At 37.6% G+C, this 23,483-nt stretch overlaps 10 protein-coding genes, 1 long non-coding RNA gene and 1 other non-coding gene across 12 annotated transcripts in view; 4 read left to right on the forward strand and 8 right to left on the reverse strand.

Annotated features, from left to right (window-relative positions):
* Window positions 1-530, reverse strand: part of LOC6648244 (ATP-binding cassette sub-family C member Sur) — a 53,045-nt gene extending 52,515 nt beyond the window's left edge. The window contains exon 1 of the mRNA XM_047010515.1: window positions 271-530. Coding sequence (XP_046866471.1) covers window positions 271-452 — 182 coding nt within the window. The 5' untranslated portion in view covers window positions 453-530. The remainder of the gene's footprint in view (window positions 1-270) is intronic.
* Window positions 531-1,926: 1,396 nt separating this feature from the next.
* Window positions 1,927-3,180, forward strand: LOC6648236 (probable isoaspartyl peptidase/L-asparaginase GA20639). The gene is made up of 2 exons (XM_002070795.3): window positions 1,927-2,019; window positions 2,100-3,180. The coding sequence occupies exon 2, from the start codon at window positions 2,361-2,363 to the stop codon at window positions 3,096-3,098; it is 738 nt and encodes a 245-aa protein (XP_002070831.3). The 5' UTR covers window positions 1,927-2,019; window positions 2,100-2,360; the 3' UTR covers window positions 3,099-3,180.
* Window positions 3,181-3,335: 155 nt separating this feature from the next.
* LOC6648241 (RIP-like protein) lies at window positions 3,336-4,416 on the reverse strand. Its single transcript, XM_002070794.4, has 3 exons — window positions 4,200-4,416; window positions 4,070-4,135; window positions 3,336-4,008 (listed from the first exon to the last, which is right to left on the reverse strand). Exons 1-3 carry the CDS (start codon window positions 4,314-4,316, stop codon window positions 3,595-3,597), a joined length of 597 nt encoding a protein of 198 aa, XP_002070830.1. The 5' UTR covers window positions 4,317-4,416; the 3' UTR covers window positions 3,336-3,594.
* A 99-nt stretch (window positions 4,417-4,515) lies between these two features.
* LOC6648243 (60S ribosomal protein L7) lies at window positions 4,516-5,611 on the forward strand. Its single transcript, XM_002070793.4, has 3 exons — window positions 4,516-4,590; window positions 4,664-4,962; window positions 5,036-5,611. The coding sequence occupies exons 2-3, from the start codon at window positions 4,664-4,666 to the stop codon at window positions 5,493-5,495; spliced, it is 759 nt and encodes a 252-aa protein (XP_002070829.1). The 5' UTR covers window positions 4,516-4,590; the 3' UTR covers window positions 5,496-5,611.
* Window positions 5,612-6,372: 761 nt separating this feature from the next.
* On the reverse strand, window positions 6,373-7,897 carry LOC6651868 (thymidylate synthase). Its single transcript, XM_002074208.4, has one exon. The coding sequence runs from the start codon at window positions 7,680-7,682 to the stop codon at window positions 6,657-6,659; it is 1,026 nt and encodes a 341-aa protein (XP_002074244.2). The 5' UTR covers window positions 7,683-7,897; the 3' UTR covers window positions 6,373-6,656.
* Window positions 7,898-8,619: 722 nt separating this feature from the next.
* On the reverse strand, window positions 8,620-10,206 carry LOC6651869. The gene is made up of 3 exons (XM_002074209.4): window positions 10,075-10,206; window positions 9,643-9,910; window positions 8,620-9,242 (listed from the first exon to the last, which is right to left on the reverse strand). The coding sequence occupies exons 1-3, from the start codon at window positions 10,089-10,091 to the stop codon at window positions 9,093-9,095; spliced, it is 435 nt and encodes a 144-aa protein (XP_002074245.2). The 5' UTR covers window positions 10,092-10,206; the 3' UTR covers window positions 8,620-9,092.
* A 378-nt stretch (window positions 10,207-10,584) lies between these two features.
* On the reverse strand, window positions 10,585-13,453 carry LOC6651871 (sorting nexin-17). Its single transcript, XM_002074210.4, has one exon. It carries the CDS (start codon window positions 13,270-13,272, stop codon window positions 11,683-11,685), a length of 1,590 nt encoding a protein of 529 aa, XP_002074246.2. The 5' UTR covers window positions 13,273-13,453; the 3' UTR covers window positions 10,585-11,682.
* A 352-nt stretch (window positions 13,454-13,805) lies between these two features.
* On the reverse strand, window positions 13,806-14,452 carry LOC111519264. The gene is made up of 2 exons (XR_002724294.2): window positions 14,350-14,452; window positions 13,806-14,282 (listed from the first exon to the last, which is right to left on the reverse strand). It is a non-coding gene; the product is annotated as an uncharacterized LOC111519264 (long non-coding RNA).
* LOC6648238 (proton-coupled amino acid transporter-like protein CG1139) lies at window positions 14,236-19,093 on the forward strand. The gene is made up of 5 exons (XM_023178928.2): window positions 14,236-14,291; window positions 15,807-15,981; window positions 16,954-17,875; window positions 17,932-18,104; window positions 18,172-19,093. Exons 1-5 carry the CDS (start codon window positions 14,256-14,258, stop codon window positions 18,414-18,416), a joined length of 1,551 nt encoding a protein of 516 aa, XP_023034696.1. The 5' UTR covers window positions 14,236-14,255; the 3' UTR covers window positions 18,417-19,093.
* On the reverse strand, window positions 19,068-19,637 carry LOC26529562. Its single transcript, XM_015177282.3, has one exon. The coding sequence runs from the start codon at window positions 19,565-19,567 to the stop codon at window positions 19,085-19,087; it is 483 nt and encodes a 160-aa protein (XP_015032768.1). The 5' UTR covers window positions 19,568-19,637; the 3' UTR covers window positions 19,068-19,084.
* Window positions 19,638-21,019: 1,382 nt separating this feature from the next.
* Window positions 21,020-21,116, forward strand: LOC6648245. Its single transcript, XR_049905.1, has one exon. It is a non-coding gene; the product is annotated as a U6atac minor spliceosomal RNA (small nuclear RNA).
* A 4-nt stretch (window positions 21,117-21,120) lies between these two features.
* LOC26528778 lies at window positions 21,121-23,474 on the reverse strand. Its single transcript, XM_023178926.2, has 3 exons — window positions 22,590-23,474; window positions 21,567-22,520; window positions 21,121-21,503 (listed from the first exon to the last, which is right to left on the reverse strand). The coding sequence occupies exons 1-3, from the start codon at window positions 23,391-23,393 to the stop codon at window positions 21,309-21,311; spliced, it is 1,953 nt and encodes a 650-aa protein (XP_023034694.2). The 5' UTR covers window positions 23,394-23,474; the 3' UTR covers window positions 21,121-21,308.
* Window positions 23,475-23,483: the final 9 nt, after the last annotated feature.

Here is a 23,483-nt window from a genome sequence, read left to right on the forward strand (position 1 = left end):
CCACTAAATACCCACAACATTTTTTTGCATTTATGTATGGTCATATCTCTTTGCACGTAATTTTTTTGAAACCAAAAACAGAAAAAGACTTTTGAGTTCAAGGTTTTATGTGTGGTTTTCTTTTTATTTCTGGAATTCATTTCAAGTATTAAGTTTTCGAAGGCGCCACAAAAGATTCTCATCAATTAGGCACGAAATTTTCCAATTAATATTTCAGTGCGACTTTTAAATAGCTTTGGTGTATTAAAATCTTTTCGGTTCTCCACTTACTTTTCATATTTCCTCCAAATATAAATGCATCCGACGATTAATAGGAATATGCAAAGGCATGTCAAGATCAATTTCATGTGTTCTATGGCACAGATATCGGTCTCTAAATTGTCATAGATTGTACGTGCTCGATCACTCAGGTGATCGCAACGTATTAGATTGAAGTGCTTTAACTGTGCCATTTTTGGGCCAACAAATTGTTTGTTTTTTAATTGATTTTCACTTTATTCTCGAGGCCCATTTCCATAATACACACACACACACACTTCTTTTTCGAATATTTATTCAATGATTTCCTTTCAAACGAACATTTTTCGCGTATAGAATAAAATAACACAAAACAAAATCGAATTTTTTCCAAAATGTAAACAAATTATTTCGCAATTACACACACACACACACACACACTCAGAAAGATAGAGAATTTCACAAAAGAACACTTTTGGTATCCAAAGAAAATTACATTTGAATTCTTTTAAATAAATGAGCGCTCGCAGCTTCGTTAGCGTTAGCGCTAGCTTTTAATTATTATTTATTTTTTTATGGCAATTATTATTTTCTTTTCTTTTTGTTTTCTTTTTTATGTGTGTGAGCTGTATGTTTATAAACAACATTAAACGAGTGAGGAAATATGCGCACGTCTTCAACGATTAGCAGGAGCTTTTCCAAAGAAACCAAAGCTAGTTCCGCACTAAACGTCCGCACTCGGTGAGCGAGCCCCAACAAATGAGGGAGCCAGCAAAATCTACAAAGAGAGAGTGAGAGAGAGTGAGCATCATGCACGTGCAAGATCAAACACAAGACAGGCATATTCTCTCACAATCAGTGCATGAAGTAAATACACATACGCAGAGTGAGCCCGAGGGAGAGAGCATTAATTGGTGAGGTTGTCTCTCTGTTGATATTATAGATATACCCTTACAGAGGGTATTATGTATCTCCAGATCTCTGGGCATTTGCTACGACTATTTCTCAAATTTTTATTTATAAGTTTTTAACTGTTTTTGACTTGAAACTTGCCTTAGTTATGAGATAATGAAAAGGGTATATAGAATTCGTGGTATTGCACTTGCCTGTCATAGCGTTTCTTACGCAATGTTGTTGTTGATGTTTTTTTTTTTTTTTTCTGCGTGCACTTTGTTTGTTTGCCGGTTTGTGTCTTGTTCTTGTTGCTTATGTTTATGACCCACGTCAAAAGTTTTGGCCAATACCCGATCCCGATGCCGATCCCGTAGCCAAGGCCTGTCAAACTGTGTGATTATCAGTTTAACCGGTTTATCAGATATTGCACACACAATATCTGTAGATAAAAACGAACTTTTAATCAATGTGCTGAAATGTATTAATAAAACATTTTTGGGACGTAATGATTTAGTCATTCTTGTTAGATTCTGGTTACAAGACGTTAAATAACTCTAGCGAAAATATAATGAAGGCACGTACATACATACATAATATTTACAATTAACAGTTTGAATTTTTAAACGAGAAACTTGATTTAACGGAAACGGGTTTGGATTTCGTGGGTGCTGATAATTTTTAGTCCTGTCGATACAAAATCTCACTGCATCCGGTCATAGATCGCTCAGTTTATTTCTAGATTCTTTGGCTAATCCAAAGTTTTGTCTGTAAACTTGAGGCCGGACTAACCGAAACAATTATTTCAATTTCTCCTTAAACTTACAGTTTCCCGAAAAAATTATCATAAATTGCTGGATACTCTTTCTGTTATTCAACCATTCGTGCCAGGTAAGTAGGCGAGTGCCAAAATGCAAACATTTTGGAAAATATTACGAAAATTTCACAGACTGAAAACCGTTTTTATGCAGGCCCAAGCTGCCACACACAGCGAGTGCATAGGACAGTTTGAGCCCACTGTACTGGTGCACGGTGGAGCTGGCGATATAGCCGATTCTGGTATACCATTGAAGAAACTTGGAGTTAAGCGGGCAGCACGTAGGGGCTATGAAGCACTGATCAAATCGGGAAGTGTACTGGATGCAGTGGAAGGAGCAGTTAACTCACTCGAGGAGGATGTCAATTTCAATGCTGGCAATGGTTCAGTTCTCACCTGGGATGGCGATGTTGAGATGGATGCCTCTATAATGAATGGCGCTACATTGGAGGCTGGTTGCGTGTCCCTAGCACGTGACATAATAAATCCCATATCTCTGGCCAGACGCATCATGGAGACAACACGACATCGTTATATAGCTGGCGAGGGAGCCATGAATATAGCCATGGAATCGGAGAATTTTAAAATCCTACAAAAAGGAGCTCTTGTCACAGAGGCAGCCCAGAAATCTTTGGAGAACTACAAGGCCAGCTTAAATCGGACGCGATCGAAGCGCGAGAGTCAAATCTATGGCTCACCAGGCACTGTGGGTGCTGTGGCCATCGATGCTTGCGGCAATGTGGCAGCTGCCACTTCAACAGGTGGCATAACCGGTAAACTGTCTGGACGCATTGGTGACTCTCCCATTTTGGGTGGCGGCACTTATGCCGATAATGAAACGGCTGCCGTTTCGGCCACGGGACATGGCGAGACTATTATGCGTTACAATGTAGTATCCCGAATGTTGGCTCTAGTCCAACATGCGAACCATACGGCCCAAGAGGCAGCCGAAAGAGTACTCAATGAAATGACTCAACGATTCGATGAGACGGCTGGCATCATTGCCATTGATCATCGTGGAAGGCTGGGCATTCATTTCACATCCAAACGAATGTCCTGGGCCTATCAACGTGGCGAAGAACTACACTTTGGCGTCGATGCTGGAGAGGATCAGCTGGAAATTGTCGGCGAACCGCGTGTCCCACCGCTTTAGAAGTTTCTGTCATTAACTTTTTGTAACATTTCACAACTTAATAAAATGACTTAAATGTATGATTAAAAAGATTCTTATAAACATAACATTAAAATAAATGGAAAGATTCTCTCCTTGAAGCAATAAATTAATGGTAATGTAAGCATAACAAAACTGGTCCTCTAGATCAGTTAACAAATTTATATTTCATTCGAGTTTAGCGCTATTAACTCCTTCGTTAAATAAATTGAATTTACATTGCGAAAGAAAATTATGTTTATTAGAAATTCTTAAAGTAAACTAAAGTTTCATACATATAAAAATTGGCAAATCAATTAACAATATGGTTTTTTTAGTTCTTAAAGATTAATCAATTACAATTTTAGATGCTAGTAGCTATAATATCCTTAATTTTACAAATAGTTTAGTATACATATTACAAACAGTTGGCGAACAATTTCTATAACATATTCTGATTTGTGTAACTTAACAAAAAAAAAAAAAAAGAATCCTATAATTAAACAGATGAGAAATAGTCACAGGTGCCACACATGGTGTATAGGGCATTTGTTGAGGGTTCAATGAAGAAGCACAAGGCCTGTGTGCAATTCATCTCGTGAGTGGTAATCTGTTTTTGAAGCAATTGCTCCAGTCGCTTTAAGTCAGCAGAATGTTCAAATTTAATGCCACATTCACATATATAGGACGATGATTTGAACTTGCTTAAAGGCTTCATCTGGCACACGGGACAAAGAACAATTTGTTCGGTGGCCGACGCATCTGGTTCCACATACAGGGTCTCTAGGCTTTGCTCTCCTAAGGCATACCATTCATTGACATCCGAAAGTAGCTCCTCCAATATATGCATTTCCAGTTCTAAATCGTGGTCAAACTCAATTAGCTCCAAACGCAACAATTCTTTCAGTTCAGCCTGCCGAAAAAGGAAAATTACATTATGATTTCTGCACAGTATCAAAACGAAATAAGCTTACTAATTGAAGGGTGCGATTGGAATCAATGTTATTTTTACGAGCATCCATAATTCGTATGCGGCATTTCTGAAAAACGAAATAAATAAACATTTAATAGCAATATTATACAGAGGCAAATATATAAATTTACATCACGCAACATTTCCCTTAATTTGGGCATTCCCAAGTGTCGCCTTTTAGCCGCGCTTTGAGCTTGCCGCTTTTGCTCAACGCTTGTTTGATAAACAGGACTGCTAGGACACTCCATAGTCAAAAAAACAATTAACAATTAATTAAATAATTACACAAATATACGGCAAGAAAAGAGCGCGAACAGCTGGGACTAGTTAGTGATGAGAGTAGAAATAGATGTGACCGTATTGCATGCAGAAATGTGACCGTCCTGCGCGACTAGCCGATTAATTTACCAACACTTGGCCCAGAGTTGAATTCACAAATATTGACAGCTCCACCATGGCGTATAGAGCATTTCCGCTCTTTCTTTCCCTTTCTTTTACCAACGTGCGAGTATCAAGTAAAAGGTTAGTGTTCAATATTTTGTAAAATATTGATGAATTTATTGATAAATAAAATGTTTAATTGTGCTACACACAGATGCCAGCCCCGGTTGCAAAGAAGCCAGCAGCTAAAAAGCTGCCCGCTGTTCCAGAATCTAAATTGAAGTTCAGCAAGAAAGTAGTCAGCAAACGTGCCGCTGAAACGAAACGTCGCTTGAAGCGTGCTGCTGTCATTGCCCTGCGCAAGAAGGAGAATCTGGTCCGTGCCGAGAAGTACCAAAACGAGTACATTAAGGCAGATCAACGTGAAATTAAGTTGCGTCGCTTGGCCAAGAAGCGTAACCAATTCTACGTGCCAGCCGAGGCTAAATTGGCTTTTGTCGTGCGTATCCGTGGGTAAGTGCTGATCACAATGTCATTTATAGACATTCAAATGGCTAAAGTGGTTCAATTTTCTCGTCTTTTTTAGTATCAACAAGGTTGCCCCCAAGGTGCGTAAGGTTTTGCAATTGTTCCGCCTGCGCCAGATCAACAATGGTGTTTTCATCAAGCTGAACAAGGCCACCGTCAACATGCTCCGCATTGCTGAGCCCTACATTACCTGGGGTTACCCCAATCTGAAATCGGTGCGCGAATTGATCTACAAGCGTGGATTTGTCAAGCACAATCGTCAGCGTGTCCCCATCACCGACAACTTTGTGATTGAGCGTAAATTGCGTCAGGCCCACCAGCTTCAGTGCGTTGAGGATTTGGTCCATGAAATCTTCACCGTTGGCCCCAACTTCAAGTATGCCTCCAACTTCCTGTGGCCCTTCAAGCTAAACACCCCCACCGGTGGCTGGCGCAAGAAGGCCAACCATTATGTCAATGGTGGTGACTTTGGCAACCGTGAGGACAAGATCAACAGATTGCTGCGCAAAATGGTTTAAGCACTGGATGTGAAATGAGAGACAACTAACTGTCCGGAGCAATAGTTTAAAAACATTTAACGGTCTGTGGCACAGTGAAAGAAGAATAAAATATACAATTTTTTTAAACTTCTAAATGCGGTTCCACAAAACAAAACAAACTCGGAAATCAAATTGGTCTCAATTTCAAAAGGAAATTACGTCAAATGAAGACCATAATTTTTTGAAATCCTCAATTAAGGACGTTTGCAAATCGATGAACTTTCTTTCCCTTAATTAAAGTAATTTAAATTTGACGAAATTACTTTTCGGAATTGGGGCCGACCCGTTTTCGATTCCATTCAATGCGGGCAGTGTTTACCAACCAAAATCAGTTCAGAATCAATATTATTACTCAGTTAAGATCAATATATGGCTTTGTTTATGCGACTAGTCATTAGGATGTGAATATATTTGAAGTCTCTATCGACTCCCGATATGGATAACAAGTAGACAATCAATATTTAAGATGTTGAGCAACAAAATTATTCACCACAAGTTTATATCTTTAAAAAAAGGATTTTGGAAACTAATAATTGAACTTTAAATAGGGAAAATTGATAAGGTTCTTGCAGGGTGTAAAAACTTTTCATGAATTTTAAACTCTTTTACTTTATCGAAGGCTACATTTTGTAATAGGGCTTTGGAGTCTCTACTTTGAAGATCCCATAAATGTGATATCTAACTTTTGCTATATATGTAACGCCCCAAAAGATTGATTAGGAATTTCTAGCTAGAAATCAATTCGTTAGTGCTTTTTACACCTCTTAAGGTAAATTGGGGTTGGGGCAAATTATAAAAACGTATTATTACACACATATTGTCGGTTTTAAGTGCGTTCACAGACAGATTAGTCAGATTTCGTCCTTAATGAAACATTTATTTCCGATTTATTTCTCAAAAGTACAGCAAATTCTTGATAATACTTAATCGAAAATCCTAAGATTTTGAAGAACATATTGTTTCAAATTATTGAGATTACATACATATATTTTCTGAACTTAAGAACTATTAACACAAATATTGAATTTTTGACAATACACCGTTATACCTATGTGTGTGTGTGGGAATACACCTCGTTCCGATTTAATCGCATGTCTAATGGGATTTAAAAATCGACATCATTAGAGCCGGCTCTGATCTTTATACTGCCATTTCCATTTGAATTTTTGGATAGGGGTTATAATTGACAATCTCAATGTCTTCATAGGTGAAATCTTCAATGTCAGTGACTTGACGTTTAAATGCCAACTTTGGGAAGGGACGCGGTGTGCGCTTCAATTGCTCCTTGATGGGCTCCACATGACTGAGGTAGACATGAGTGTCCCCCATGGTATGGACAAAATCGCCGGGCTTTAAGCCAGTCACATGGGCTATCATATAGGTGAGCAGAGCATACGAGGCGATGTTGAAAGGAACACCCAAACCCATATCGGCACTGCGCTGATACAGTTGACAGGATAATTCGTTACGCGACTGCGAAACATAGAACTGGGCCAGACAATGGCATGGCGGCAATGCCATTTTGGGTAAGTCCAATGGATTCCATGCTGACATTATGATGCGACGATCAGAAGGATTCGTTTTTATGGTCTCAATGACCTGACGCAACTGATCGACTCCCTGACCAGTATAGTCATCCTGGCAAGTACGATACTCTGCCCCAAAATGACGCCACTGAAACCCATAGACGGGTCCCAAGTCACCAACAGCCCGATCGGTGAATCCTAAATTGTCCAGAAATTCTCGAGTGCTATTGCCATCCCAAATATGAACATTCTTATCCTGCAATATTTTGGCATCGGTCTTTCCTTTGATAAACCAAAGCAACTCTTCTGCCACAGCCCGGAAGAAGACACGTTTGGTGGTCAATAGCGGAAAAGATTCCCGCATATCGAAACGCATTTGACTCCCAAATATCGACAAGGTGCCAACTCGTGTGCGATCTATGCGAGTTTCGCCACGTTCAATGATGGACCTCAGCAAATCCAAATATTGCTCTTCATCCCGATTGCGCTGGTCGGGCTTCTCCTTCTGTTCCACTTCCATGGGCTTAACATTCTCCTCCAGCAACAATTGCCGCTTAGCTGGGGATATTTTCATTGGCGATTTCGTAGGTGAAACCTTCATGATTGCCTTGGGCGACTTCTTCTCTGGCGTAACAACCATTTTTCTTGGAACAATTCAATGAAATTAAAATGTTAAAAAATTTCTGAGCTTCCACAACCCTCTCAATATGCGTGCGTCAAAGTTTTATATGGCGGGAAAAGAAAAAATTTGGTATTTATGTTTTTAGAAAGAGCGGGATTTAGTGTGACCCTGGGGTATCATTTTTGAAAAAACGCGTTTTAAACAATATTACTAAAAATTAAAAAAATGTTAAAACCACTGCTTAAGGGGATTCAGGGAAATCGGAGGTGCCAATCTTAAGCATTTATTCTATTTGCGTGATGTCAAAATATAATGGAGGGACTTGTGTCCCAGAAAAGTGATTCTATTTGCTGCGGCCCTGGTTTGGCCTTTTTTAAAGACGTTTTGTAATGCCAGATTTAAAAAATACCACTTGATTTATGTCAAATAGCATCATAAATACTTTTCAAATAGTTTAATGAAAAAATGAAAGAAATATCAAATTTGGTTGGTTTTTTTATTCCATCTTCTAATTCATAAAGAGGATGGATTTCAATTGTGGGATTTACTGGTCGTACGCCATTGTTTGTTTTGCTTTTCAATGTTGTGTCTGCTTTGATCCTAAATTTTTATTTCTGTTTTGATTCTTGTTTTCGCAATCCGAAAATGCTGCTATACATACATTAATTTTGCTTTTCTGCTGCTATACATATGTACATTAATTCACTAATAAATTTTTAGATACTTTACTTACTAGAACAAATTTTGACCACCCTGTTTGGGAATCCTTCTCTAAAGCTCTATATCTATAGATCCTGTGCTCTTTACAATCATTTATTTTACTCCATTGAATAGGCCACATCTATGACACATTTTCCATCTAATTCCATTAGAATTGGATTCCGATGAAAAGAATTCTAATTAAATTACTTCTATCCACTTAAAAGACCCCATTAAAACGACTTACAAGCAAAGGTTCATTGTCATATTGTTTTCGATTTTTGTTTTTCTGTTTTGAGCGCGAACAAGGCGCTGTATTTAAATATGGAAAGCATAAAAGTAAAGGTATGCTATTTGATTTGTTTTCTTTTGTATTAACAGGGTGCCGTGTAAATTTAAATATTTCCTTCAACTATATACCATATACAGAAAAAATTTCGCCTCTCAGCTGGCAGTGTTTTTGCACTCAATTAATTTGATTATTACATTAGCGATAGAACGAAAAATAAATTGTTTAAATCAATTCCTTCAAAGTGAAAGAAAATCGTCAAAAGTTGATGTGGGTAAGAACTGGCACCCTGTTTTTACAAAATATGCAATTAATTAATTATTTATCGTGTACTCCCTCTCGTTCTTCTCTTCTCATTTACATTCAATACATGCTAAACGATTATTTAGGCAATGCACCATTTAAAGGTAATCCTGTCCAGCTGCCATCCCCATCTTAGACTACTGATGACCGCCAGCATGTGTTGTGGTAACATGTATATTCTGAACTAGTCGCTGGCCCCAATACTCCTCCAGATTGAATGGTTTGAAATTTTTCAATTGATTATCAGATTCGTTGCAATAAATTATAGGTGTACCCTGTTCGTTAACCTGGAAAAGAGAAGATAATAAAAAATGATAAGATTTTTTATTGACAAAATAATTCCCCTTCCAATTCGGAGTAGACAATATTTCATAGTTTTGAGGGAATGCCCCATTTTTGATTTCACTATAGATGAATCGGATTCAGATTCACTTTCCTAGTATAAACAAGCCTTTTGCATTATGTTTTCGTTAATAAAAAATAAAAACAAATTTGAAGATTGACACAAACACATAAATAGAAATTGTGCGACCTGCCGCAAGGTGTTAAACATTGTGATAGATTGTTTTCTTATTTCTGTTTTTATTTTCTTTTTTTTTTTTGTTCTTTCTTCCTATTTTCTTTGGCATCGTGGCCCGCTTTTCATTTTTTTCATTGTTGCCGCCTCCTCCCGTTCGTTTCTCTTACCTTATTCCATGCTTCTCGTATGTATCTTATTAGCTCGTCGTGCTGTGACAAATTACTGTTGTTGTGTTGTTGCCCACCCACCCCCGCTCCAATGACAACACCGCCGCCGCCAACTGGCGATGCATTGCTAATGCTACTATTGGAGTATTGCGCTGAGTTTGGAGCCGCTCCTGGACCAAGCGATGACGCTGCTGATGTTGTATTATTGTTGTGGTGATGGTGGTTATGAGGCGCCGAGCCCTGGCGGCGTATGTAGGCGTTATAGCGTCTGAAAGTGCAAAATATACACTAAAGAAATCAAGCGAAAGAATAGCCTAATTATCAGTTTTCATGTCGGTGTCACCCTGTGCATTTGCGTGTTTACTTTTTTTTATGCGTCATTACACTTTATTTAAATTATTGCAAATGCTCAAATTCGAAACGATTTCATACCCATTGTTGCGCTCCATTTTATTTTCAATTAGGTTAATTAATTCAAGCTAGTTTCTCTGTTTGTTTATCTTCCCCAAATATGCTATTAATATTTTTGCCCCAATTTTTTTTTTAGTTTTCAGTGGTCTGGCACCACCAAAAGCAATGTTGGAAAACGAGCCATATGAGATTTTAGTGGCAGCACTATAAAGTCGGCTATCGTTATCGATATATCGGATACTTTGAAAAATTTATAAAATTTTTTCAATATATATTTGAAAATATTTTTCTCTTGCTGCTTGGTCACAAACAATAGTGAACAAAATAATTAACATGACACTTTATAGAAGCCAAAAAACACATTAGCTAGTATTGGCACTGGTTAAAAATAAAAATAGCTGTAATATATACTACAGATTTCAAACTTGTTTTTTTTTTCTATATCCACCGAATATATGTATGTTCAAGTTAGCCGGAAATTTAGGCAATATAATTTGCAATATAAAATTCTACCCATAAAAAAGGCACTAATTCACATTTACCCACTTTGTCGCAATTTGCATTACGTTTATTTTTATAAAATGCATAACATATATAATTTTTGTTGTATTTAACTGTTAATAATAGATTTACAAACTAACAGCGCATATACATACATTGTACATAAAAATAATATTTCAGAGAATGGTAGTAAAAAGTATAATCATAAAAATTTCATTTACAAAAGAAGTATAATATTATACATATACACATATACATATAAATTATTTATTTTTTTTATGTTGTATATTAGTATTAGTAACATAAAATCCTATCTGAGCATTCTTAATAACACAACACTACGTTCATTAATCATTTTCCTTCTCATTTCAATTATCATCAATAGATTGACCTCAACAAAAAATGCACATTCAGAGTTTCTTAGTTTGGTTTTTTTTTTTTTCTTTTCATTACATTTTGGCAGCACCAGAGAGCGAATGTTATATAGTAGAAACAAAAAAACAAGAAATTAATTTTAAATCGTTTCTATTAAAAATACTACTACCTACAGCTTAGGCGCACAAAATCTTAAAAGTGATCTCATCTAGAGATCAGTTTTAGAGTGGAATAGGTATATAACGAGATTTTCGTGTTTTGAAGGTTACTTTTGATGACGTACAAATCAAAATATTGTTCAAAATAAAATAACTGAGTTTCGCACTGCGTTAAAATTTCAACCAACGACTTGAATAATGTAAAGTTAGCTGCCATTTTGTCGATTTCAGACTTTTAACATAGCGAAAATTCAAAACTATGGGGAAATGTTTTCAATATCAGACTATTTAAATACATTATCTCAACTTGTATGATTTGATTCCAATTGAAATTATAGACAGGTAAATTTTGAGCACTTAGTTTAGAAAATTTTCCACAAATTTAGTAAATTTCATTTTGCAAAAAATAACGAGTATTGAGATTTTAGAGAATAATTTTTAAAAAAATTTTAAATTTCTTTTTGGCACCAAATTGACTTGGTTTTGAGCTCCGTTTTTTTTTTGTTTCTTATCATACGTAACTTAGGTATTTTGGATAGGTTTTTTTCACGTTTTGTTTTTCTAGGACTCTTACATATGGAAAATAGTTCCCACCTTAAAGATCATCATCCCCAATGCCCTCAAAGGCCTCATTACGGACAGCTGCTCGCGGATCTTCTTCTCCACCGTTACGCGAATCGTTGCGAAAGAAAACAGCGGCAAAGGTTCGAGCTGTGGTCAGTTTATGTTGTTGCCTGGATGTGGGGGCCAGACGTTGTGCTAGAAATTTAACAGGCGGATTAATGGAATCGCCACCAATTGTTGCCGTGTTGGTGTTGGCCATTGTATATGCTGATGATGTTGCATTCGATGTGGATGTGGATGATACCGAACTGGGTGTGGATAGAGACGAACCAGATGTCCCAGCTACATTTTCCAGATCATCATCACTATCGCCGTTTCCACCATCGCTGCCATTGCCATGCAGTAACTCATCCACCATTGCTTGGAGACACACAGACATTAGCATGGCCTGCTCACTGGTTATGGTTATCCAACGTAACGTTTGCTTGGACATCAGATACTCAAAGGCCAATTGCAATTGGCTCGGCTGATCCCGCGACTCGAATGTATTATGCAGGGCACTCACGCGCCAACAACGCATTCTGGTTACACGAAATTTCGTCTCATAGATCTTATGTCCGCGTGTTGAGCGTAAACTCAATTCTTTGTTGCCAATTGTTATCAGAGCACTGGTCTCCGGCTCGGGGTAGTCAACCGAAGAGGCTCTAAACTGCAGGCATCCATAGGAGGGCAGTTGACTTGCCAGCTCCAAGTACGGTAAAGGATGTCCCTGCGCCTGAAGATGATTCAATTGTCTGCGCATCTCCGGATTACATATGATCCACTCTTGATAGACATCGGCGACAGTTTGTTGATATAGCAAATCCAGGGCCACCTTATTGCCAAGCAGCTTTGTATCCCATCGGGGATTCCAGTAGCAGGTGCGTAACAGCAATTGACAAGGTTGGGCATGAAGTCTTGTAATAAATGGGGCCTCAAAATCCATCAGACGCCTTAGCAATATAATTTGATCTGTCTCTGCCTCGCGTCGCATTAAATAGAGGCAAAAATATTGCCTCAATTCATCGGGCAGATGGAGAGCCCGGCATATGCGCTCAAGCAGGGAGCTGGCATTCTGCTGAACATGACAATTGACCAGCAATTGTCGTCCGTCTCGGTTATTGGCATAGACCATCACCTCCAGTTTCTGTTCATCCTGATCGCTGCTTACATTACCTTCGGTCAGGGCCGTTTCCAGCTGGGCGCGCTGCAAAAATTGTTGTAGATACGGCAAACGAGCAATTCGCCCGTCCTGACCAATGATCTGTAAATAGTGCTCGAGGGCAGCGCGTCGCGTCTCCAGTTGGCTGTTGGTCAGCGGCAACAGGCGTTTGGGCGGAAATGGAGGCAGGGTCGCCACATCCATATCCAAGTCCAGGCAACGCCTACGCAGCTGCTCGTTAAGAGCATGGAGCTGCTTGTACCGTAGGCAGCAATGAAAATTACCATTCAGATAGATATTGTACACCGTAAAGGTGGATGTGGGCGCGCCATAGCCATTGCCATTCCCACTTCGCCGCCCATTTAATGATAATGATGACGATGTTGAATCCTCCTGTGTGTCCGGTATCGAGAAATGCATGATTGCACGATGTGTGGTGTTCACTTTGTTCACATTTCTTTTCACTTTCTCATTGCGTTGCTGCACTTTTGCTGCTTTTGTGTGCTGTTGTTGCTCTGGCTGATTGATTTCAATTTTAATTAACTAACAAATGCAATAAGAGTTTGCAACAACAACCACACACAAGCACACGAAACAACAACAAAAACAACAACAAACTATAGCGTAGGTGTAGTATTGCCAGATTTCTGTTTCTCGATGATCTGGCAACACCACATATGTGTATAAGACAAGTACGCGTATAAGACAATTTCGTACCAATTTCTCTTCTCGTTCTCTTTTGCTCGACGGACGTACTCTTTTGTTGCATGTTCGACTCAAAATATAAAGTAAAGCTAGTTTTTCTTGAAAAACAGCTATAATTTCCGCTAGCCGCTATTTTGTTGCAGCCCACTAGATCTAGCGAGAAAATAGCTAAATTGGCAGCACTGGTCACGGTAAGTGAAATGTTATGATGTCCAACGAAAGACGACTTTTTTAGATTTTTATTTTGAAACCGAGTTTAACGTAATTTTGTATAAAATGTTAGTTAATATCTTTGTGATATGGTTAAAAACTATTGTTAATAAACTGAAGATTGTGATTACTTATAAATGTTAACAATTACCATTCTGTTGCGCATCCCAATTAAATTTCTAATTATGCTGGCTATTTTCATTCATTGTTATCAGTTCTAACTAACTGAAGACAATGTGTATATATATACAACATATAAACATGAATTGATTGTGATTATTGTGCGATTTTAATGTGTTTCTTAATTGTTTAGATATAACTGAAGAAAGTCTCTCATACAAATTGGCATCCCCTGCATCCCTGATTGTCTCCTGGCCAGGATTTTGCCGTAGATATAGATACATTGTGCTTGTGCGCATCGTCGCCGTGGTGACCTTCTCATCTGTTCTTTCATTGCCATTGTCGAGAGTCAGCAAAAACAAAAATCAATGGAGGATTTGACACCGTTGGCCAACCTTCAACAGGTATCAAATATATCAAAATATTTTCAGTTAATATTATTTATGATTTACAATTTCTTACAGTTTTAGTTCATTCAGTGATTTGATTTTTTACCCTACGACCACCGCTGCCACGTCATTCCACAATAATAATTCCAAAAATTATAATTTTTCTTTTGTAAGTTTTAAATATCTAATGATATAATATAATATTAGACACTAACCTTGGGTATGGACTACTTTAGTTATCGCGTCTAGCAAAGCTTAACAAAAATCATAATAATGCTGATATGATAAAACTGATAAACTGAGAAGAATCTTTGAACTTAAACATTTTCCATTTACTTGTTGTTTTGCAAAATAACTTCAGAAGCAGAAACTTATTTTATCAATTTATGAGTAATATGTAGTTTTCCATTCAATCTGTTGATCCAGTGTACCTATGAATCAGCTCCAAAGTGATATAGCTAATAATCGAATCAAGAAGGGAATAAAAAATTAAGAGCTCCAGTTAGTAATAATACATAAAAAGGTCTATTATAATATTTTCCACGAAAGCTAAATTGTATTTGTTTAAGAGAAATTAAAATTTAAGTTTTCCCATTTTTAATTTATTGTTTTTATATTTATTAACTAAAAACTAGAATTTCCATAATTAAATCTTGATTTGTGTTTTTACCTTTTTATAGTTTGTAACTCTCAGGGAAAAAGTTAATTACTTCTGGCTTACCATTCAAACGCCCGAAATTCTTAGAATATTAATTCAAACCATTCGAGTTATGACGAATTTGCATTGGCTCTCTACCTGCTGAAAAAATAATAACAAATTAATTGTAGGCGGATACAATTTGATATGCTGAATATTTGGTTTCTGCCCATGGCAAATAATCGTTTATACATATTTGTTAAGCACGTTTTTGAGCTTCGGCTTTTATTTAATATTGTTATAGGGAAGGAGGTCTTATCACTTTGCCGACTTGTTTTCAATGTGTGCTTGGACTTGGAGCTTATATTAAGTAAATGAGTCAGTGAAATATTTTTTTGCCGATTTTTCATATCATTTTAACGATTAATACGGTGTGTGTAATATGAAACCAATGAAGAACCGCAAATCAAGTCCAAGGCTAGCTATCAGTCGCCTCGTCTGCGATGGCACAAGAGCAGAAAATTTCCACTCCTCTATCCCTTTCCTTCTCCTCATCTGAGTTCTGTTTGCCTGCATCTCTGTCTAACATTCGGAAAAGGCCTCGTTATCACTAGTTCTTAGTGCCTGTATCCGCGATCGTTCATGGAATTTGAGACAGGGAGAAACGAAGTCAGTGGAAAATTTATATATTTTCTTTTTTTCGACGAGTCTAAAAGCAGGCTTGGCAATGCAAACGGCTTTAGTGTGACTTGAGATCGCTAACCGAGTGCATGTGGTACACATCCTTTCTGTTTATTTATTTATTTTGTTTTGCTTGGAATATACTCTACAAAAATAAAATAAATATTGCAGTCATTCACATTTAACCCGACTAACCGACAATTCATATTCAGATCGCGGAAAACGCAACACGTAAACCGAAAAAGATGTCAGAACGACAACCATTACTTCAGCAAAGCGACGCCTCCGATTACGAGGGAAGTGGACGCAGTAATGCATTGCGTCCGGTGAGCAGTTCACCGCCAGATAGCACACTTGTCAATGTGCAAAGTGAGGATAGCATAGCAGGTGAGTCAATCAATAACATTTACCTCGCCCTAAGCAGGTGATAATTCACGCCGCTTTCTGTGTTCCCCCAAAACGCTGCACAATATGCCCAGTGTCGGGTTCATTCGGCGCCTGAATGTCTAGGATGGCGTTTGATTAGAAGAGAATACATTTTACTTACAATTGAGCACTTAAAGGCCTTTTTATTGAGACATTTGGTATTTGTTTTTTAACTGCTTTAACCTGTTGATTCATATACCAAAGCTTTTTTAACTTCTTCAATAGACTTTTCACCTTTGAACCCTTAGAAAAAGTTGTAGATCTAGTAAAACTTTAAAAACCATCTACCCCAAGTTTCCAATTCAGGCCCAGAATCAGATTTATGGCCGATTGGTGATTAATACTAGACAAAAACTATAGATATTGAATAGGGATTCCCGGAGAGAAGGAAAAATAACCCAATCTTCATTCATTGAATTCAAATTATGAACTGATTTTATTTAAAGAATTGTTGTGTATATAAATGAATTCTTAGACTCGAAATTCGATTCGACAATTGTTCTTAAAAACTGCTTATTATTGAAAAATTGTTTATATTTCATCCTCAGCGTTGATATTGCGCCGTTTTGGTCTTAAGCTTCTCCATAGAGTGCGGATGGATGTTTGTTTGGTTTATTTTGTTTGTGTTCCGTTTTGTATATTTCTTTGGTCAATCTGATTTGGTGAAGCCATTTCTACTGACCACGATGTTTAATCTTAAAGAGATATTAATTGGCTTTTTGAGTCATTTGTATCTGTATCTTTAACAGCAAGTTAGCAGTTTCTAATAATTTGCTGGTTCTTTGTTAAGAAGCTTAATTATAGTATTTCGAATTTTAACACATTTGGCGTAGTCTTCATAGAAGGACTAGGCCAGGCATTTTTTGTACATCTAATGATTAATTTGAAGTAAGAATTGTATTGACCATCTTTCTCTTCCCGTCTTCTTCACAGTTCATTCCGGAGTGGCCGATGAGGAGAGCCATGACAGCAGTCAAGGCAGTGGCAGTGATGCTGGCAAATCGATGTACAATCCCACAAATCACCGCGAACTCGAGCATCCCACATCGAATTTTGACACATTGGTGCACCTGCTAAAGGGCAACATTGGCACCGGAATTCTAGCTATGCCACACGCCTTTAAGAACGCGGGACTTTATGTGGGCCTTGTGGGTACTCTGATTATGGGCGCCATTTGTACACATTGTATGCACATGCTGGTCAAGAGCTCCCACGAGCTGTGCCGACGATTACAATTGCCAGCCTTGGACTTTCCGGGTGTGGCCTGCAGCAGCTTCGACACGGGTCCATTGGGCTTGAGACGTTACTCACATTTGGCTAGACGCATAGTGACCATATTTTTGTTTATAACGCAAATTGGTTTCTGTTGTGTTTACTTTCTGTTTGTGGCCCTCAACATTAAGGATGTAATGGATCACTATTATGTGATGAATAAGTACATCTATTTGCTAATTATGCTAGTGCCCATGGTGCTTCTGAATCTGGTGCGAAATCTCAAGTACCTGACACCTGTCTCATTGATTGCCTCAGTGCTGACAGTTGCCGGTTTGGCTATAACATTCTCATATTTGTTGCACGATCTACCTGATACGAGTTCGGTAAAGCCTGTGGCTTCCTGGGCCACTTTGCCTCTATATTTCGGGACAGCGGTTTACGCATTTGAGGGTATTGGTGTTGTGTTGCCATTGGAGAACAATATGCGTACACCACAAGATTTTGGTGGCACTACTGGTGTGCTTAATACGGGCATGGTTATCGTGGCCTGTCTATATACAGCAGTTGGTTTCTTTGGTTATCTCAAATACGGGGATATGGTTAAAGGCAGCATCACTCTGAATCTGCCCCAGGACGATATGTAAGTAACTTAATTTCAAATGAAACTCATTCTAGCTAATAATTTATGTTTTGCAGTCTCTCCCAATTGGTGAAGATCAGCATGGCGGTGGCCATATTCTTCTCCTATACCCTGCAGTTCTATGTGCCCGTCAATATAGTGGAACCCTTTGTGCGTGATCAATTTGAGACTCGACAAGCCAAAGAACTAGCAGCCACCATATTGCGAATCGTCCTAGTTACATTCACCTGTAAGTATTTAATTATATACAATTGATTGAAAGTTTTGCTAAATTTGTCCCTTTTTTGTCTTCTCAGTTGTATTGGCCGCCTGCATTCCCAATTTGGCGGATATAATCTCTTTAGTGGGAGCCGTTAGCAGTTCCGCCTTGGCTCTTATAGCACCACCCATAATTGAGATGATCACCTTCTATAATGTTGGCTATGGTCGTTATAATTCATTGCTATGGAAAGATTTTGCCATTTTGGCATTCGGTGTTTGTGGCTTTGTGTTTGGCACTTGGGCGAGTTTGTCGGAGATTTTTAATCCTAGTACAATCTAAATTTATCTTAATTTTGAGATGATGAAAACGTGTGCGAATTTACGACAAAGGCTTTACGTAGTTTTAACTAGCAACAACTCTACGATTACGATTAATTTCCAATTTTGGTGCTTACCAAAACTTGCGTTGTGTTCTATTTATTAGCATATAATATTTTAATCACTCGTTTTTATTAGTAGCTTCTTCGACTCAGACAATAACTAGCGTGAGTTAAGACGAGTGAGTGTTTCTTTTTTTTTTTTTGATTTTGCTTTTGTTTTATATTGTTGATTTAATTTGTTATGTGTATTTAGCTCAAGGATCGCACAATTCCAAAAGTGATTTTGCATAGTATTCTTATAAACATTATTGTTTAGATTTTTATGTGATGATAAACTTGATTGATAACAATGTTTTTATTAAGTGTTTGATTAACAAGTTCTCATTGTCGGAAATCAAAAATAGATTTTTAGTAGCATAATTTAACTGATTTATTGTTCGCGTATAAAATCCCAAAAATGTACATACATATATATATATATATACATACATAGAAAGAAAAATACTTATATATCTATTCAATATGTATTTATTTATTTGGTCAGTCGATATTTGACCTATCGCAACAATGTTCTTGAGAATCTTTAAACAATAACAAAAGACAATAATATATATACATTACATAATGTTTATAAAAATTGAACAGCAAGTGTACCAGGATTTATTAAACGCAAAGTGGGACGAGGATTAGCCTGGTTTGTCAATAATACCAAAGACTGAAGAGATTCGGGCTTGAATCTCAATTGTTGTCCTTGGGTTGGACGTTGAACCAATAGAGCTGGAGCCTGATCAGCTGGCTGTATTTCCTCGGCATCGGGATCGGGTGTGAAATCCTGAGGATCGGCTGAACTAGGCAATTGTTCAACTGCATCAGCTGGTGGTGGACCATAAGTCAAATCAGGTGGTCCGTATGTCTGATCTGGCTGATTGTTGATGCCCTCTTCGAATGGAATTTCTGGTTTCAGCTCATCGGCCGATGGATAAGGAGCAGCTGCAGCTGCTTGTTCTTGTCTCTGACTGCGTAGACGTCCTGGATTCGGTTGAGCCACTGCCAAACCAACTGCCAATAGCACAACCAGGCTGCCAAATATATTTTTCAATTGTTTGTACATATTTTTTGTATACTAAAAAAGCCGACTCGACGATGATTGATAACTTTGCTGCCGAAACTTGAATATTTATACGCTTTGCTTAAGATGGCTACGTGATTTGCCTCAAAAATATTCAAGATTCATACCTTGTCATGCGTTTGCCTAATGGCCGGGTCACCTCAAATACGAAAACCCTTGGTCACGTTGCAGGTCACCAAATTTGGAAAGTCAATCGAATCGAATCGATTAATATCAATGTCAATGCCATCAAAACAGTTTTGTGTACTTGGAACTCAAAATTAATTAAAGCATTTATTCAGAGTTCTTAAGGGGGGAGCCTGCTTTAGGAGGCCTAAGAAAGGCAGTTTTTAGTGTTTTTTTTTAGGATAGAAAAAAACAAGCAAATATAATGAAATTTTTACATCATTTTATTACATATTTAAACTTACAAAAAACATTTTTTTAAATTTAAAATATCGAAATACATCCCACTTTCATCTACTTTTGTGCACCACCGCGCAATTGAAGCGGGCGAAATGTAGGTCGCAATTTTTGTCTGACATGAGACAAAAAAATCAAATGGATAATTAATTTTCATTAGTCCTTCTTCTATGTGAACCTTTTTTTAATTTTTTTTTGAAAGTTTTTTTTTAGATTTGAAAAAAAAGTTGAATTTTTCACCAAAAAACCTAACTTCAATTTACTAAAAAAAATAGTTTAGAATTTTTTTTTTAAAGAACTTTCCAGGTTCACAGAGGAGGCAATATGATACTGAATCTAATAAGCTTTGGTTTTTTACGATTGGTTGAACCCTTTTTTTTGTAATTTTGCCCGCCAATCCCAAAAATAAAAACTCGAGAGAACGCACTTTAAAGTTTACCGAACACTGCTCGGCGCCCGACTGCTTTTAGTGCTGTATCTTCAAAAATAATTCGAATTGTCTTTCCAAAATTGACAGACATATTCTTACAATTAGATATATTAGGAACAGATTTAAGCAATAAAATCGATTTTTTGAGCCTCCTAAAGCAGGCTCCCCCCTTAAGTTTAAATTCTTATTTTCAAAGTAAATCGGGATTTTTCTGGGTCCATTAAATAACTAGATTTAATAAACCATAAATGTAAATATCACAAATATTTGGGACCAGAAGAAAAAAAGTCAATTTAAATATTAAATTATAATAATTAGGACCCACCTAGACTTCGACGATGTTAACTTTAGTTTTAATCTATTAATATTCATATTTTAATTGGGAATATCTAATATATAAATATATTTCAAGCGTCTAAGACAAAAACTGTGCACCATTTTTAGAGTTTTTGCTTCATAAATGCTTTATTTTAAATAAAATCCCTTAAAAATCGGTCAGGTCGCTAACGCAAATATATTTATTGCCTTTGGTGCACTTATAATTCCCAAGTTGTTATTCTTCACAGTGTACCTATATAACGGGTTTGGACAATCGCTTGCTTGTGTTGTTTGGAAGGAGAGCAAGTTAGCACTCCCCTAGACAAGGATGGAACACATAAACGAACGGCTAGGCACAAGACGAGCCGTTCACAAGTTTTTTTTTGCATATTTTATTTACAATTTGCTTAAATCACTTAAATATTACAGGTCATGTTGGTAAAATGTTAGCTAAAAAGATTCTTAAGGTTATGGGGATTATGTAGAGTAAGGTTGATAATATTTATATGTTCAATATATTTCGTCAACTTTACTCTATATAAGCCTTTAATAGCCACACCCAAATGAATCTTTTTAGTAATGGGATAACCAGACTCCTTTAGTTGGTAGCATGTCTAAAACACGTCCGGGTAGATAGGCAAAGTAAGCTCGATGCAAATTGTCATTATTATTGGTACGCAAATAGTGTAGGGCATGCCAACACAAACGTGAACGATCTAAAATAATATTATTGAATTGATTTTTAAATCTTTGGCCATATTTAAGAGACTAGAAGTAAGAGAGAAAGAAATGTTAGAAATTTGATATGCAAGGACTACAATTCGTTCTTACGTTTTTGAATGTTTGCCCATCATGTGCTTCTGTATAGCTAACCAAATCATTTCCGAAATCTTGACCTGATATCGATGGCGGTAATAATGTTGTATCCATGTGAGTTATTTTCATCAAATTTTGTTGCTGAATATTGAACTCTTTGATAGTTTGGGCTCTATAGCGTTTGCCATAGCGACGTCTAATCCATTCACGTAGCTCGGGCACCTGATGACTTTGCGGTAGAGAAGCTAATACGAATTTGGAATTTTGGCGCAATTCCTTGAGAGCATCGTATAGCATCTGTTCCATGAGATGTTCGTCATTGGGATCAAAATTAGTGGCCACTGTCACTGGTTTTGGCTCTGGCTTTTCTAACAATCCTTTCTGGAATATATTGTGCACACACTGAGACACTGCATCCTGAATGGTTTTACGCTGAAGCTCCTCCCAATGGGGTAAAAGAGTCACCTTTTTGTCTAGAGCTTTAACAAAAGCTCCTCTTATTATCTGACCAGGATCTTTTTGAATTCTACACGGACCATTAAAGAGATCATCATAGTTGAATACATGCGGCACATGCGCCTGAGGTGCCCTGAAATATTGGATATTCGACAATGATGTCTTCGAGGGTTCTAGATTTATTTTCGTTTTTTTCTTTAGGCAGCTTGTGGGACATGCCTTTGAGAATTCCATTTTGGAATCGTGTGCGCAATCTAATCCAGCAAGTACTCGTACATTTACTCCATTGTGGCAACTACTACTGCTGTCGTCTATGGGACTGCCTTCCACAGCCAATCCTGCCCTGCAATTACCTTCTTCAGTGCAATCGAACTGTAGCACTTGCCTCTCTACTGGTGGAACTCTGCCCACACCAATTACGAAATCCCGACTAGGTGGTTGAAGGGATGCAAATTTTTGTAAATAACGTTGTACATCGTTTTCGAGATACCTTAAAATCCGCTCCCGAGAAAGCTGCAAATGAACGGGAGTTATTATAGATACTTTCGTCTAATAGTTTTGGCCAAAACTAATTTATATTACCATTTTTCGTTCTTCATCCAAGTCGATCATGGCCAGGCAACGATCGCGCTGTTTCACCAAAAATTCCAGGCGCTCCATATTGATCTCTGGGGTCTGTGGCTCCGAAACAGAAGGTCGAACCTCATCGATTTTGTCAAAAAGGACTTTCAGTTCATGGCCTATAAGTGACTTGATCATACGCTTAATGGGCTGTAGTTTATAATTGGCAAACCAACACGAATCCTCAATCACTTCATCCTGCGGAAAATCTTTGCCAATCTGAGCAGCAAAGGTGGGCGGAGTGCAAATGAATTTAGCTGAGGAAGCATGCTCCTTGGGTCTTGGTTGCTTTTTAAAGTAGGGCAGCACCTTGGGATTGTCCTTAGACACAGGTTTTCTTCTCAAAGGACTTGATTTTTGAATGGGTTTCTTTACGTTCTTAGGTAAAATACGATCCAGTTCTTTAAATGTCGTTGGCATATCCAAATAGGCAAGAGCCGATAGCAATATTTGCTCATTGACCGTGTACTTTGGCTCGTGTCCTGTAAATGCAGACGATAGCGATTTGTAGTGTTCCAGGACAAGAAAGTACAGAAAGGATAAATGATTGCCACGACTCAATTGTAATATACGCCACAATGTTTGACGATTGATCATAGGCGAAACACCAATTCGTGCCACACAATCATAAATACGATGCGTAGTGCCCTCTTCCAAGTCGAATAGAAGGGCTGACTTAAGTTCCTTGGCTGCTTTGATTTGATTCGGGGAAAGTCCTCTATGCCAGCCGGCGATTGGCAATTGTTGTTGTGTTTCACAACCCATTGGAAAAATTTCATCAAAAAGATAATAAATATTTTAAACATCAAATTTTGTAGACTACTACACCAAAACGGTTGAAAAATAATGAGAATG

This window comes from Drosophila willistoni (assembly GCF_018902025.1).
Source record: "Drosophila willistoni isolate 14030-0811.24 chromosome 2R unlocalized genomic scaffold, UCI_dwil_1.1 Seg167, whole genome shotgun sequence".
NCBI lineage: Eukaryota > Metazoa > Arthropoda > Insecta > Diptera > Drosophilidae > Drosophila > Drosophila willistoni.